The sequence below is a fragment of the Trachemys scripta genome, chromosome 2 (assembly GCF_013100865.1).
Source record: "Trachemys scripta elegans isolate TJP31775 chromosome 2, CAS_Tse_1.0, whole genome shotgun sequence".
NCBI classification, from domain to species: domain Eukaryota; kingdom Metazoa; phylum Chordata; order Testudines; family Emydidae; genus Trachemys; species Trachemys scripta.
The window spans coordinates 204,587,825-204,605,500 of NC_048299.1; the positions used below are offsets into that span (position 1 = coordinate 204,587,825).

At 42.0% G+C, this 17,676-nt stretch overlaps 1 protein-coding gene across 3 annotated transcripts in view; it reads left to right on the forward strand.

Moving 5' to 3' along the window:
- Positions 1–15,892, forward strand: part of IMPACT (impact RWD domain protein) — a 49,093-nt gene extending 33,201 nt beyond the window's left edge. For all 3 annotated transcript variants that reach the window (XM_034762786.1, XM_034762785.1, XM_034762784.1), the window contains 3 exons: positions 5,714–5,804; positions 9,943–10,077; positions 15,118–15,892. In XM_034762786.1, the coding sequence (XP_034618677.1) occupies positions 5,714–5,804; positions 9,943–10,077; positions 15,118–15,186 (295 nt within the window). In that variant the 3' untranslated portion in view covers positions 15,187–15,892. The remainder of the gene's footprint in view (positions 1–5,713; positions 5,805–9,942; positions 10,078–15,117) is intronic.
- Positions 15,893–17,676: the final 1,784 nt, after the last annotated feature.

The following is a 17,676-nucleotide window of genomic DNA, read 5'->3' on the forward strand; positions in this document are numbered from 1 at the left end:
AATAGAGTGGGAAGAGAAATAAATATACATACACACACATGCACACTCGCACATACCACATATGTGGTGCTTCTGCTTTCTCCTGTTGATATCACTCGGCTGCGTGCGTGTGTTTCCTCTGTATGCTGCCCCAGCTCTGCGCAGATAGCTGACACAGCAGACCCGACGAGAACCCCCAATGACCACAGAGTCTAGTAAGGTACAAAGGCACCTAGGCCAGGTTTATTGCGATCTCGGACACAATTGCAGTTCCCCGTAGATTACTTAGTCTACCGGGCATACTACTAATAGATGCCTCTTGGCAAGGACCCGACTCAGTGGCGGGACTTTCCACTGCCCCCGTGGCCGGACAAAGACACCACCCCAGGGATACATTTTTATACACAGGTACAAACAAGTTACACATCACTCCTGACGTATTGAGGTGCAACCCCTCTACATAGCAAGGTGCCGCCTCTCACCTTGTACATGTTGGTTCGATCAAAACAACTCTATCCATCATTTTACCCTTTTGCCCCTGTCTTTGGGATGGGTCGGCCTGTTCCATGTTATCTGTGGAATGTTCCGGTATAGTGTATCTTGGTACCATGTTTAACTATGCGAGGTGAATATATATTTATGCAACATCAGCCCTTTTCTTGCCAGCTTCTGTGAGCAGGGCCTGCCTCTTGCTCACAGCTTAACTTTGCTTTATGTTAGCAAAGTCTTGACCATTACTTTAGTTTGGTTCAGGCCTCAGGCCTCATACTGGGCCTTCATTAGGGCCTTCACTTACTACACATGTGGACAAAGCATGGCGAAGAGGGACATAGAGGACAGTATATTTAAAAGCTACTCAGGAAATGTCTAAAATCAGTTTGTGTGGATGGTACTCAGACAACAATGTTTTATCTCAGCCACATTTCCATGGTCAAAATCCATTAGAGACACACTGCTTTGAAGATAATGTGCAATTACTGTATTGTACATATAAATAAAATATAAAGTAAAACATCCCATAAACTGTTTTCCTGGCCTACATTTAAATCTCTTCACTTCCATTTATTTTATTTTGATGATAAAATATTCTAGGCTGAATATTTGCATGTAGGGTTTTGGCTGAGGAAGGTTATTTCCAGTTTTCCAAAAAGACACTCCAGTGGATTTGTGTGTGTTTGTTAAACTGTGTGTGTGTGAGAGAAACACATATACACAAACATACATTTTATGTATACTACTTGCAAAAAAATGACATTAAAAGAACGATTTTTAAGGTTGCAAAGTCAAGCACTGAAAAATTAGGAAATACCAGAATTTAGGTTGCCTGTCTTCATAGCAGGGTCTGAATAGTGTGCAGTAAATAAGGCCTACCATCACACACTGAACAATGAGGATGAAACAAAATATTGAACAGCTAGTCATTGAGTACTGTCCATCCTGTGCACTGAATAAAACGGGTCCTGTGGAAATGATGTCATCTTTTTATTAAGAACTATATCATAATTCATATGCACCAGAGGGATGAATTAAGGTTGCACATTAAATTTCTGCTCATCCCTGGGCTGGAGTATGCCCAGTGTGAATGGAATCTTCAGAGGTTTTGCTGAGAAGGTCTAAGACTGAACTTGTGCAAATTGTGATTTTCTAATAGGCTTATATCTTGACCAAATTTGGGCATATTTTAATGAGGATGACAAAAAGTACGTCCTTGATGTAAAAGTCAGTCCTCTGCCAAATTTCAAATCCATTCTCCAAAACATGAGGACACTAGAGCTTCTCAAAAAAAAAAGGTTGCCAGAATTTTTGAATATGGGCAAAAAGTATTATTCCTTAGCCTCGTTCTTGGAAGCAGATGAAGCGTTTTGGCTGAAATTTTCCCCAAAAATTCAGCCAGAGGCAGACACCTGCCATGGAAACTTTCACCCAAATAGTAAAAATTTGGCAAAGTTATAAGTAACTGAAAATGGGGTCTTAATATAGGAAGTTTTGGGCAACCTTAATAATGAGAGCTACCAGCAGCCCTACCTATCATAAACTCATTTCACATAGGCTTCATATATGACTTGATCTCAGTCCAGATCCACATCACAAAAACCACCATCACTACAACTGATGCTAACAGTTATCCCTTGTTGGCAGTCGTAGCAAAGAAGCCAATGATCTGAAACACCATGCAAGAAAACTGACCTAGACAGTTATATCTATTGGTGGTACTACCAAAGAGCAAAATGGTAGGAAGAGGAGGTTTGAATACCACCCATGCTATATCTGTCTGTGAACAGAAGATTTCCGTTTTTACTATTGCCAATATGACACCTCTCTCCGTCACTAGCTACATACACTTTAAACAAAACCAAAAATATCTTATTTTTACTTCATATTCTTCACCTGATGACACAATTCTCTTTTCATGATTACATTGCTTCTATAATAACTGAGTGTGATGTTACAAACAAAGGTTATGAAATCAGTTTGGGTAACAAGTGGCATGATGCCAATTGTGTGGATAATTGTTTAGAACTAGACTGAGGCCATAGTCCTATCAATATAAATCACCTGTTCCAGGGTGTACAGCTCCTACAGTGCCTGATGTGCAAGCCTCTCATGCATGACTAAGGCAGCGATTATGTCATGGAAGTCACGGAATCTGTGGCAGCCTTGCAGCTCTCAGCTGCTGCTGACGGCTGGCCCCTCAGCAGCTCCTAGACGCTGGGCAGCAGGGGGACCCTGGAGCTCTAAGCCCCTGTGGGTGGTGGGGGTCCCCTGGAGTTTCCAGCCGCCAAGGGCGGCACAGGGAAGCCAGAGCTCCCACTTGCTGCAAGCAGTGGGGCTCCCCACAGCTGCCCAGCTCTGGTGGGCAGTGAGTGACCCCAGAGCTGCCCAACCATGGCGGGTGGTGGGAGCCCCCCTTCAGCTGCTCAGCCGCAGTGGGTGGCGAGGGGTCCCCCTGCATCTACTCATCCATGGTGTGCGGCGAGGGCCCCCTGGCCCATTTGGACCATCCTCCCTCCCCATTTTGTATCCGTGACAAAATCTGAGCATTACTCATGACACAACCTGCTCCAGAGCTGTTCCTGGATGCAGGGGAAGCCCCACAGAGCCAAAGAGTGGCCTGGGGAATCTGAGTTAAAACTCAGTCGTACTTTCACATTGACAGTGAAATCATGACTCCACTGATGTCAAAAATAGTTTTACTAGAGCTCTGGAGGCTATGTCTACACTTACAACGCAGCAGCAGCACTGCATCTGCACCACTGTAGTGCTTCAGTGTAGATACTCACTACTGCGACGGGAGGGGTTTGCCCATCACTGTAGTTAATCCACCTCTCTGAGAGCTGGTAGGTAGGTTGACAGAAGAATTCTTCTGTCGACCTAGTGCTGTCTACACCAAGGATTAGGTTGGCATAGCTACATCTGTACGTGGATTTTTCACACTGCTGAGAGATGTAGCTATGCCAATGTATGTTTTCCGTGTAGACCAGACTTGAGACTCCCTTTCTGATCTATAACTTCTACCTGCACTGTCATGTAACTCGGTTCAGCTAAACCTAGTTAGGCTCAGAACCTAAGGATTTGTTTAAACTAGAGTTTTTATCTCAGGCTAATTGGTTGCCTGTTAACCTGATGTGTTTAAGCTTTTGTAGAAACAAGGGTAGACACTCCCCAAATGTTTGTTCTGTGGTACAGATAAATGTTTGTGATGTACTCTAATGCTAGACTAAGGTAAACCACAAACGTTTGTGTTCTCAAAATAACATTTTGACATTCTGCAGGGGACCCATAAGAAAAAAGGTGTGTTTTTATTCTGTATTAGCTAACACTGGGTAATTAACACATGGAAAACTCTTAGCGTGGACAAGGCAGTTTGTAGTTCTCACATGTGTTTGCAGGTTGAGATAAACATTATGGTGGGGGGCCTAGGGTTTACCTCAACCGGCTAATGTGTGAAAATTACAACGGCCTTGTCCACACTAGAATTGTATCACATTAGTTGCTATTTGTTAGCTAACACATGGTAGAAACCCCACTGTTTTCACAGTAAAGACAAGATGTAAGTCTTAGGCTCCTTCTAGGTGCTAGGGGTGGGCATCTGAGAGCCAAGGCAGGGATCACGGGAGAGATAAGAGCTGGTTTGTTTGTATTATTTGATTTAGTGTTTAAAATCTGTTGAGCTGCATATAGAGAATGTGGCCACAGATTCTATTAGTTTGTTTTATTTTGATCACATTAAAAAAGTTGTAAATAAATTCAGAACTCTGGTGAGGGTTTTCTTTGCTTAGCTTGGGACTTCAGATGAGTTTCTGTCCATGTGAGTCCTAGTCCTATCAGACAGAACAGTCATCAAATGCTAATAACTCTCTACTGACCTGGATGACGTGAGCCAGTGTCCAAGAAGTGAAAAACTATGCTTTCCATTACCAACCTCCTGAGACATTCAATCCCTACAGATGGGGTCTTAAGAAACAGCAATCCTGTTTTCATGCAGATGTCCTTGGTAAACAAAGTTGTTGATTACACAGTGTTTATGAAAGTTTTCGAAGATATCAGTAATTCTGTATGTGATAGGTTCCCCCTGGAGTGCCACTTGGAACTAGGTACTACTGAGCCTGCCTGACCAACCAGCCTGGGCTTCCTTTTTCACTGTGGTGCTGTGATAAGTTTCCAAGCTCTTCAAGCTTGCTCTTTCAGCATACACACAGATAGGGACACACCCAGCTGCAGCTTCACACACACATGCCGAGATTAGCTCTGCATGAGAAGGCTTAGCTAAGGCACCTTCCCGTTGCTAAGGCACGCACTCCCCTCTGGAGTGTAAACCCAAAATTATACTGTCTTGTGCTGCACAGGGAACTGTAGAGCGTAAGCTCATAAAATTCGCCCCCTCTCTCAGTGTGGCGAGAGAGAGATGCAACAGTTTTCTGCCCCAAGTTATAATTTCACACGCTGGTTTTAGACAAAACAAAAACAAATGTATTAACTACACAAGGATAGCTTTTAAGTGATTATAAGTGATAGCAAACAGATCAAAGCATATTACCTTAGTAAATAAACAAAACTGCAAACTGAGCTTAACACACTAGATAGGTAGGATATGAATTAGCAAATTCTCACCCTGATGATAAACAGGCTGGTAGATTCTTAAGGCACAAGCTGCCTTGGCTTTCCCAGGTTTTTATACACAGGCTAAAAATCCCTCGAACCTGAGACCATCACTTTCCACAACTCAGTCCTTGCCTCTCAGGTGTTTCCAGGGAGAGTGAGGTACCATCATGATGTCATTGTCCCCCTTTTATATCTTCTTCCCACTTGCTTGAAAGCTGTTTTGCTATGACCTGGCTAAATATTTCCCATTGTGTAGTGCTATTTCTGAGAGGTTTCTGGGGTAATGCTTGTGTGCATTTCCTCAACAAGCCATTAACATTGGCCTTTTTACTGTTGAACCTGAAAGGCTGCTTGTGGGTGTTTTCAACTTCACAACAGTATGTTTCAGTAACACATACATAGCCAAACTTCATAACTTCACATACGATGATAGCATATACAATCCAACGAGATATTATTGTCTAGCAGATCAAGACTTTTAGAATGATACCTCACAAGGCATACTTTGTACAAAACATATCCTAATTACATGACAGTGGTGAATATTGGGGTGTGCCAGGGTGTCATACTGTAAAAATATTAAGTGATTGATATTTTTGGATTAGGTTCTAATACTGTTGCTTGTTTTCAGAATATACTGTGAGGACAAACAGACGTACTTACAGGATTGTGAAGATGATGGGGAGACAGCAGCAGGTGGACGCCTCCTCCATCTTATGCAGGTTAAAGGAAACAAACTTTGTCTTTAGATAGTTTTAAATGTGTTTTAAAAATCATAGATCATAAATAAGGCTCACAGCTTTACGCACTTAAGCTGATTTAGTATTCTGTATATTATCTGGCTTTTAAAAAAGAAGTTCTATTAGGTAATGATAGACACACACCAACTCCCAGGTTCTCAGAGCATTCCCTGCAGTGTCCAGCCCCTTATCCACTGAATACTCATTGAATTATCAGGCCTGCTGTTCCCAAAGGAACAGTACAAACCAGCTTGTAAGATTCTACTTAGGACCATCACTTTGCTTAACACCACATCAATTAGATATTTGAGAGAGTTATTCTGTGTAGATCAGGAAAGCATAGTTCCCAGAGGAAAGAAAAGTGTATGAGCACTTGAGTAGTAGCAGTTCATAAGTTTATTTGTAGCTCTTCAGTGAGATCTCTTGACTTCCTGCTTAAACACACTTATGACTGATAATGTAAATTGGGAAATTCACCCACTTCTGCTCTTTCTGTTGTTTTAATCTTCATTTGGAGGTTTGCAGTTTTTGCAGGTTAGTATATCATTTGCAGTCTAAGCAGTCTCTATTCTACTGAAACTTGAGGCAAGAAGTTAAACCATAAATTCTGCTTTGCATGGTGACAGGTTTCAGAGTGGTAGCCGTGTTAGTCTGTATCAGCAAAAAGAACGAGGAGTACTTGTGGCACCTTAGAGACTAACAAATTTATTTGGGCATAAGCTTTCATGGGCTAAAATCCACTTCATCGGATGATCTGGGCATAAGCTTCTGTGAGCTAAAACCCATTGGATGAAGTGGGTTTTAGCCCACGAAAGCTTATGCCCAAATAAATTTGTTAGTCTCTAAGGTGCCACAAGTACTCCTTGTCTTTTTTCATAAATTCTATCTTTTTTTTAACTCTTCCATATTCTTATAGCTGCTCTATTGGATACTCCACTCAAAATGACAAAGTAGACTAAATTAACCTCTACCACTAATAGAACTGAACAAAGTATTATACTTCATGCCTCGGGAGGAAGATTGGACACTATGCAGTAACTATACTATGGCTCATCCTTCCCCATTCTCATGAAAAATGAATAAAAATAGTTTTGAGGAAAGGGTGGTGTTTGTATTGCACCATTTTTTAAAAAACAGCAACCCCAGCTCTTGCACAAACTTGGGCATAGTTCTTTATCACTGAGGTTCTAGTGCTATGATCATATCACTGTGTTCTAGTGATATGATCGGTGAAGATGTGGTCTTCTCTTCTGTAGGACTCTTATCTTGTCTAAGATAAACTAAAACCACTTAAATCAAGATAGTACTTTCCGGTTAGAAGAAACAATATTTTAGACACACCTTTTAGATTTAAAATGGTAGAGAGCTCAAAAATTTCCTAATGCCATTTGGCATCCTGCTTACTATGAACAATTGATATCTGGAATTGCTTTGCTAGAGTTAATTCACTGAGCTCACAAGTGTTGTATAAGTATATTGTGAAACATGAACTGTATTGAAATTGTCTCAACACTTCTTTTCTAGATAGCCCCTTTATTCATTTTTATTCTGGAATTTTTATTGAATTCTTGTTTACACATACAAAGGCAGAACAATTTGACAATATTTTTACAATTACATAAATAAGGTTTCTCTGTATAAATTGCCATATAAAACATATCTATCTGGGCTAGGTAGCGATAGTTGAGCCATTGCAGGTGAATTTGTGTTGGATTGCGTGTATCCATATATGTTTTCCATTGGACAACTTCCAATTTTATGCCTGAGTTGCAATACTGTAACTACTGAAGTTCATGGAGTTACACCAGGGGTGAATTGTGTTCATTATATTGATCATTACATGCAATTTGGTCCAGGCTCCCTGACTGACACTTTCCATCTCAGCTGGCAATTGGCTCTTCTGTACACGTTTCCTCTGATCCCGATCATTCCATAGGTCATCTGAAAGTGGATCAGGTCAAGCTCATCCTCATTGCCCTGGCATGGCCAAGCAGTGTTTGGTTGTATGACCTTCCTGATTCAGCCTCCCATATCCCTTCCTCTCCCTCCTGACCTCCTCATGCAGAATCATGGCCACAGCTTGCACCCCGTAGTCAGCTCTCTTCCATCTCACTGCGTGGCTGCTTCATGGTTGAATTAGGAGAAAGAGCATTGTTCAGTGGCTTTCAGCAGGTTCTATTCAACAGTGGAAAGTCCTCTACCAGAATTGCCTATTTGGTGAAATGGAAATGATTTTCTATGTGGTTGTCGGCCTGCAGAGTTCAACTGATGCTGGCTTCTATCCAGTACTTCCTGCATCATTGGTCGTTGGGCCTTGTGCTTAGTTCATTGAGAATGCACCTGGAGGCAATTTCAGCATTTCATCCCCCCATTCCTAGAAGATCAGTCTTTTCCAATGCAATGGTAGCAAGATTCTTAAAAGGGCTTCTTCGTCTCCATCCTCCAGTCTGAGAGCTGGTTCCTCTGTAGGACCTTCACACAGTTCCGGCAGCTGTAGTGGGACCTCTGTGAGCCTCTGGCATCTTGTTCCTTTCCACTTTTGTGTGAGAAAACTGTGTCACTGGTTGTGAGAAAATCTGCAAGTAGAGTCTGCAAGTTGCAGGCTCTGATTGCAGTAGCACCTTATACACAGTTCTCCAAGGACAAATTGACTTTACAGCTGCACCCAAAATTTTTATTGAAAGTGGCCTCTTGGTTTCATTTGAACCAGGCAGTATATTTACCTGTGTTCTTTCCTAAGCCGCATTCATCTCTAGAGGAGCAGCATCTCCATACATTAGATGTCAGGTGATGTCTAGCCTTCTATCTTGACAGGACTAAACCATTTCGTGCTTTGCCTCACCTTTTTGTGTTGTACGGGGATCGTATGAAGGATCGAGCAGTCTCTTCACAAACTATCTTTAGATGGATAACATCCTGTATCAAGTCTTCATATGAAATAGCTTCAACTACACCCGCTGAGTGGGTGTGAGCTAATTCTACGAGAGCGCAAGCAATGTCAGTAGTGGTCCTTGATGATGTTTCAATATTGGACATTTGCAGGGCTGCCATATAGTCATCCATACATACATTTATGAACCATTATGCCATTACCGCATCTTCCAGAGCTGATGCAAACTTTGGAAGGGCAATCCTGGAATCCTTATTTAGATAGACTCCGCCTCCTATGGGTACTGCTTGTGAGTCACCTAAGTGGAATAAATGGCTGCATCTCCTTAAAAAAGAAGTGGTTACTTACTGTCACTGGTTCTTCAAGATGTGATGCAGACGTGTATTCCACAACCCACCCTCCATCCCCTCTTCATCCGAGTCTAGTGTCTGGGCTTTCAGTGCTAAGGAACTGAGGAGGATCGAGGCGGCACAGCCCCATAAAGCCAGGGGAGGGGCTATGAGCCGGAGGCACAGGGACTGCCTCCTGCAAGTACTGCTAGGCAAAATTCTCTGGCTCCAGTGCACTTATAAGAAGAGAATTGGGGGGTGGGGGAGTAAAGCGGAAAGATACATTTAACTTAATTTAAAAACACAGGAACTGGGAGAGGGTATTTTTGAGGGACAAAAGAGGCAAATGGCCAATATTTGCCTTGTCTTTCTGTTTGAGTGGAGAGATGAGAGTCAAGTCCTCCTCACCCGAATTATTTTTTCAGGGTGCGAAGAGAACCTAACTCAGACGTGAAGTCCTCCTTACCTTTCATGTCTTCTCCACGTGCTATTGTTGCTGCCCTGCAAGTGGCAGCAGCCCAGGCTTGGAGCATTTCTGAAAAGCATTCACCTGGACTATGCCCCACATGCATGTTCTGAAGCTGCAGCTTACAAAGGTCTTCAGAGAACCAGCCCAAGACAATTACCTACCCTAACCCCCACAGTGTTTCAGGATAAAGTTAAAAATGCAGATAGAAGCTCTGCTCATGGGCCAGGGATTCAGACCTCAATACAAATAGTAACTAAAAATGCATAATATTTAAAAATAATAAATGTGAATCAACAAGTATCCCTTTAATAATATCCCTTGCAAGTTCCTTTGGGAAAGAAAAAGCTTTAATTATACAAAAGAAACTAGTTTCACTGTTGACTTATGTGTTTATCTATTTAAAATAATGTTCTGGGTTTTTTTTTTAAACAGATTTTGAATGTCCGTAATGTTTTGGTTGTGGTATCCCGCTGGTATGGAGGTATCCTGCTAGGACCAGATCGCTTTAAACACATCAACAATTGTGCCAGAAATATACTAGTGGAATGCAGCTATACAAATTCAGCTGTAAGTTATTACTGGTAGATTGACAATGTCAATATCTGAACATATAGGGCCGTGTACTCAATTTGTGTAAATTTTCATAGTTCAGCTGAAGTCAATGGAGCTATGACAGTTTACACCAGCTGAGGATCTGCCCCTTGGTAATTTTTGAGTGCTTATGCTAAACTTAAGAGCTCAGTTAAAAAGATTCCATCACTACTTTTCTCCCTATTAAGATTCCATAGACATCCCTTTGTTTTCCTACCTCTTTGGAATTTTCCCTTGTGTTGTGTAATTTTGGTTTTATTGCTTGTTAAATGTAAAAGTAAAAAAAGAAAAAACGTTAATTTGTAAATACCTGACTGACTTACATGGGTAAAGACTATGGCGTTAAAGATCCCCAAGTTAGAGTACATGCCTGATAACCAAATTCATGATAGGCACCATCATGGGACATATCCTCAAATGATCCTGAGATTGAGTGAGGCCAAGTTCTAGTCCCATTGAAATCAATGGAAGCTTTCACATTAATTTCTAAGAGGTCAGGATTGGTCTGATATTTATATCTGTTTTTTTTAAACACCTCATTTGTTCTGATACACTGTATGAATCTCAGGTTATTTAACTACAATGAGCTGTTTTTCAGAAATGATACCGTTCACTGTACGATGATTGTACAATTCAACATTTTTGATGCTTTATCAAAGAGAAAGCAGCTCTCAGAAGAAATTTATATGGACAGAAAAACATGTAAACAATAAAACACCAAACTTTTCCCTTTTTAAAACTAGATTAGAAGAATGGAAATCAAGAACAAAGAAAAGACTAAGGGTAAAATTTTTCAAAAGCACCTAAGTGGATTGACTTTGAATGGGACTTAGCCTCCTACATCACTTAGTTGCTTTTGAAAATGTTTACCTTATTGCACTATACAATACTGATATAAGCATTTTACAGCTTGATAACAAACCACCTGGTGGTGTTGCTCTCAAGTCCAGGGTGAAACTATATTCCCTCTCCTATATCTTCCCTTAACTGCCCACACTCCTGCTTAGCACAGAATCCTAGCAATAAAATGCATCTGATTTTAAGTAGTCTTCCAGAGTAACATTCCAATTTGGGCATTACTCTTAACAGGGCCATGAAAAAGAGTAAGGTTGGGCTTATGGTTAAAGTCTAATTTGTAGAGCCCTGCGAGGATACACAAATGTGTATCCGCATCCGATCCGCAAAAATTATCTGCGGATATCCGCATCCGCGCATGAGGATATCTGCACATATCCACGGATTAGCAGGGCTCTACACCGGGGGCCAGGCTAAGGCTCCAAGGCCATCCCCCCAGCCAGAGTCTGATTGGGGAGAGCTGTGTGGGCAGCTGTGGGGAGCCCGCGCGGAGTCCCGGACCCTCCACCTACCCTCGGCCGGGCAGAGAGCCTGGGGGGCGGGGACATGGCTGTGGGCTGCTTTCAGTCCCCCACCCCTGCACCGTGGGCAGGTGGGGGTTCACTGCGACTCCCCACGGCTCACTGGTTGGGCTCCATGCTGGCCTGGCCAGGGGAAGGGGGAAGACCTATGGAGCTGCCTGGGGCTGCTCGGGCCTCCTGCCCAGGGGAGGCTCTTACTGTGGCCAGGCAGCGGCTTTGAGCCGAGCCACGCCCCTCCCCAGCTGAAGTTGGGTTGGGTAGAGTTGCACTGGCAGCTGTGGGAAGCTGCTGCGGACCCTCCACCTGCCCTGGGTGGGGAGCCCCGAGCAGCCTCCGACCCGTGTCCCAGCCCCCCACCCAGAGCAGGTGGAGGATCTGTGCCGCGGTTCCTCACAGCTGCCTGCCCGTCTCTTACCGTCAGAGCCCTGCACAGATACAAAATTTGTATCCTCATCCGTGCTGCTATCCGCAAAAATGGTCCACGGATATAAAGCAGATACTTCTGGACTTGCAGGGCGCTACTAATTTGAAGTCTGGTGATCTGAGTTCTGATCCTACCTCTGCGCAGATTCCCTGTGTGACCATAGGAAAGTCTCTTAAACTTTTCTGGGTTTTGTTTCCTGATCTGTAAAGTTCAGATAATAATTCTTACTTATGTAATACATTGTGGTAAGCAATAGTATTTGCTCATACAGGATGAATTAATATTTGCAAAGTACTGAAATAGAAGTTATGTATAAACAGAGGCGCCGACTTTCTAATGTGCCCGGGCGGGGAGGGGTGGTGCTCGACTCCCTGGCTCTGCCCCACCCCCAGCCTCCACTTCACCCCTTCCCTCAAGCCCCTACCCCACCCTGCCTCGCCTCTCCTCACCTCACCTCCACCCCTTCCCTCAAGCCTCGACCCCGCCCTGCTCCACCCCACCCTGCCTCTTCCTGCCCGGTTCCGCCCTCTCCCCTGAGCATGTACCGCCCTTACTCCTCCCCCTCCCTCCCAATGCCTCCTGCACACCACGGAACAGCTGATCACGTGAGCAGGATGCGTGGCGAGGGAGGGATAGGAGTTGATTGGCGGGGCCTCCAGCAGGTGGGAGGAGCTGGGGGGGGGAATCTGGCTGCACCCACCATTTTTGAGCAACCACGGAGTCGGCACCTATGTGTATAAGTACTAAGTATCAAAATTATATCCTTCTCTAATTTTCCCAAACAGTTCAAATATTGAAACTTCAAATTCCCTACCTCCAGCACCTTACCATCCATGCCAGCTTCTCCTGTCTCTTAATGTTTCTGTTCCCTTCCTCCTCTTCACTCTAGAAGATATAAATCATGTTTGTATATATGCATGTATGTATATGATATGTAATTGCCAACTCTAAAAGGATCCAGACACTTGGAACCAGTTGTTTAAAGGATACTTCAAAAATCACACTTTTTGCATGAAACTTTTCTCTTATTTCTGATACAAAGTACATCTAAGATGGTTATAACTGAAAGAGATAAGAATTTTCTTTCTCCCTTTTCTGTTTGTTTGTGCATTTCACAGCACTTTGTGTATCTTGAATTTCACTGTTTCCTTATACGTATAGTCAATCCATTTCCTCTCTTTTGCGTGTGTTGTGGATTGTTCACACAGCAGCAGGGGAGAGAAAAATATTTTTTTTAAATAGGAAAATGTGATTGTAAAACAAAAAATTGTCCTCAGGGAGTCAGGATTTACTTTTGGTGCATTTTTTTTAATGACTTCATTTCAGATTGACTCGGTTCCTTTTAAGGCGTGTGTAATTTGATAGTGCTTTGTAGAGGTTAACATCATTCAGTGAAATGTTTATCAAATGAATGCTAAAGATACTAGTACTGTAGATAGCAATTGTGGTTCTTGGAAAAGTGTTCTTTTTTGCTAATTGTCTTCAGCGTAATAATCAGGATGCAAAAGTACTCTTTAATGTGTTCCACTAATGAACTTTTCTGTTTCATTTTAAAAGCTAGTTTCCAGTAAAGGATCAAAAGCATTTTGTAAATTATGCATACAATGTGAGAATTGCATGCCAGTAGGAAGGCAACAGGTTTTTACAACAGGTTCAGATGTGTTTGATACTTATGCCAGACATGAGAAACAGGAGGTCCTGCATAGCGGTCAGCTTGTAAACATTGTGTGTTGATTTGAACACGGAAACAGTGAGACACAGACACCATAATGTGATTAAATGTGGAGGCTGTATTTTTATTAACAACTCACACCATACTAGGGTAAGCCACCCCACACCCCAATGTATTATAAACCTGAACATGAGAGTGAAGGCCACCCTTAGGTCTGCCAGGCACCCCAAACTGGAAGCTAGAGTCCTGACCCCCTCCTTTCCTCCAGGCTGGAGGTAGGAGACACGAGATGAGGGAAGTCACAAGCTCTATGAGACAGATAGGCATACCCCCTGGCTATTGCATGAAAGTGCTCAGGACCAATGCCCAGGCAGCCTGCTGGGTTTAGGGCCTTTAACCCTTACTAATCCACCAGCCACACCAAAGTTATAACAATTGTAATTAAATCTGCCACAGCCAAACTTCCTGGATACCATGTGGAAGGTGAAAAAACTCACACAGCAACTTGCTAATTTCACCAGGTGGGGAAAAATATCCCCTCCAGAACGGGCAGTCGGGTTAGCCCCTGGCATCAGAGGAGATCCAGCATTATTAGCTTAAAAGGGGCTGAAACAGAGAGCCTGCAAGGCTTCCCCACCTGGGAAGCAAATCTTGTCACTCCCTTTCCCCCACTGCACCAGGTGGGAGCCAATTATCCAACCCTGCATCCTTCCTCCGTCCACCTACCCAGTGGCAGCAGGAGTGAACCTGTCATGCCCCACAGCTTGGACACAGATGCAACATGTAAGTCCTCCACCCTTGGGAGAGACAGCTTGGGGAAAGGGAAAAAAGGAGAAGAATGAAGCATCATCCCTCACCCACCAGAGATGAGGGGGAGTGTGGGAAGCAAGGGATGTGGAATACTGCATTAGCTGCTTCTGGTTGAGAACTGTCTCCACTGCTCCTGCCTCTACCAAAACCCCAGCTGGCCATTGGGGTGAGCACTTCCTTTCTTTTTTGGTCCCGAAGTGCAAGATAGTGAGTGAAGCACACATGTTGATCCACTCCCGATTAACACAGCGTAACTTCAATGAAGTCAACCAGTGTGAAGTTATTTATTATATCTGTCTTATCTGTTCATTCAGCTCTCTTCCTTAGTATCTGAGTGCTTATTGGGGTGGTGCCCAGAGCCCCCAGTTAGGTTCAGTGGTCCATTCTGTTAGTTGATGTACAAACAGAGGAGGATAAGATCCTTGGCCTGAAGAGCTTAGCTGTTGTAAGCGAGGTCAGAGCCAGGGCGATAATTCCTTTTGTAACTATGAATATAGGTTTTAGAGTTGCTCAAGACAAACATTTTCTAAATAAGCAAGTTAGCTTGTTAAATATCCAAGTCTGAATGATCACAAAATCTCTGAATTATGAATATTTTAAACTGATTACACTATTAAGTGTAGTGTAGTGAGTCACCTCAAAAGAATGTTAGCAATGCACAGAAAAGCAAAATGGACTTTACTAGAAGGCAAGAGATTACTGAAATCATACTTGTGTGATTTTTTTTCTTTCAGGAAGAATCATCTAAGCAATTGGGAAAGAACAAAAGAGTAAAAAAGGACAAGAAGAGAACTGAACATTAATTCATTTAAAAATAACATAGAAAATTTAGTTTACACATATTTATATAAAATTAAACATGATCCTCAGAAATATATATTTTTATTCAGAAGAAAATTCAACAAGGACTTAAAAACATTTTCTTTCTGTTCTATGGTTGCCTCAGCTGTTCTGGAATGGAGAGCTTAAACAAATGAGTTTTCCATACTCTCATACTTTTAAACTGGGTCCTGTGCATACCCAGAGCCATTTTTTTTTGTCATCTACAGTTGATTCAGGCAGAACATGGATTAACTGGCCTCCATACCATCAGGTCACTAGTCAAGTGCCTGTCTTGTACTGGGACTCAGTCAGCAGGGTTCTTCAACATTGGGATGAAGACATGAAAACTTTGGTAAAGAATATTGTCTTTTAAAGCTTTCTGTACCTAAGAAAAAAAGCAGATAGGCTCTCTTGTGTATCTAGTCCTTGAGCATACAATTTGGAGTCTGCTTGATGGAGTCTCAAGAGCTATCACGAAGAAAACAAAAGAAAAGGTGGCAAACCACAGACTATAAAAGTCACTTGGTCAATCCATTGAGAATTTTGTTGCATGTGTGTCAGGCTGAAACCTGTGTAGGTGAGGTGCCCTAAAATTGGAAGAACCAATGTTTTTGAAACAGGAAACAGCAATTTTGAAATCATCATGTATTGCACCTAATAATGAATATTAAATATCAAGTATCTGTACAAGTGGTTCTGTTTTGTTAATTGTGTAGAATCTTTCATGCCAATAATTTTTCCTCTCTCATAGAACTTCCAGATTTCTCTCTACTATACTGCAAATTTAGGTCTTGATCCTGCAAAGGGAGTCAATGGGATTCCTCTTATGCATTAAGGACCTGCCATGTGGATCCTGAGGTTTTTTTCCTGTATCTCTCACTTGTCTGGATGTACTCAATTAGCTGAAGATCTTTTTCATCTCTAACTTTTATGATCTTTAATTGCTAGGGTTGATAATTTCTATTTGAGTTCTAACAATAAAGCCACTTTCATAGGCTTGGTCCACACTAGAAAATTTTAGTGGTATAGCACTGTCAGTGAGAGGTATGCTTTTTTTTAATAGCATTTATATATCAGCAAAAGCCTTAGTGTACATGTAGTTGTATCAGAAAAAAAAAGTGCTTTGACAGTATAGTTTATTTTGCTCACCAAACTGATATAAAATATACCAGCAAAAGCACTTTTTTGCTAGTATAACTTGAATATGCCCTTAAGTTGCTGGTACAGTTATACCCACAAACATTTTCTACCATAGGCCTGGGCTGATTAAACTAGCTACACCAGAGTATCACACAGCAATGGAGAAATCTCATAACCTGTTTAGTCATACTAAAGTTATGCATAAGTCATTTAGTGGCCCGATTTCCAAAAGAACAGACCACCCACAGATCCCTTTGCAGCTGTTTTGTTATCTTACAGATGGATTCACTTAAAGCCAAAAATACTGTCCTTTACTTCTGGTAAACTGTTGACAAATATTCCCAATATTCCAGTGTTTTCCTCAGAGGTAGAAATCGCTCCAATTATTTTATGTAAAAATAGGTTGGACTTCAGATATTTTACAAACACTATCGATTCCAGTCCCATGATGATATGTATGTTTCATTCACTCCTTCCAAAATGCACACTTTAGCTTATGTTTTCAAAAGTGACTAGTGATTTTAAGCGTCTAAGTTTTTAGATGCCCAAGTTGAGATACCTTAAAGGGGTCTGATTTTCAGAAAATGCTGAGCCTGTACCCCCTAAAAAGCAAGTTCCTTTCTGGAGTGTTAAGTCAGGCACTCCAGAATTGAGGAACTCATAATCCTTGGTCACTTCTAAAAATTAGGTCTATATTCCTCCTAAAATAAACTATAACAAATCAACCCTCAAGTTGAAGGAGATTGGAAAGCAGACTAGCAAAGCTAAGAGACTTGAGAATCCTTAGGAAAGGTTGACATGGAAGTCTCTACGTTAGAGCTGTTCAAATAATACTAAAAATGATTTGCAGATATTTTAGAGAATAAATGTGGTAACTTTGCAAAGCTCTTATTCATGGTGTCACATGGTTTGTTGTTTGAATACCTTAACCAATGCCAATTTATTTATGAAGATGTTAGAGAATCCCAAAAGCTCCATGAATTTTTGCCCAAATAATTATTCAGCTGAAAATTCAGATAAGTGTTGGTTGTCGTTTATTTTCCCATTACAAAAGTTTGTCAACGAATCAGTGAGCAAAAACAATCCCATTTAATTGAGGTAGCAAATAACATCTCTGAGAGCAAATAGTCAAAATGACAGTATGTATGTGTTTGTGTAACCACTGGTGTGTAAATCCCCTTCTGTGCCAGTCCAGAGAATAGACAACTTGTTACAGCAGCCAGCTACTGAGCCTTGTCTCTTTAGCTCAAGCAGCTCCTGCTTTTAGCTCTGGACGTTCCCAGTTCAGTCCCCTTTGTGTCACCTCCAGGAGGGTGGCCATCATGCTTGCA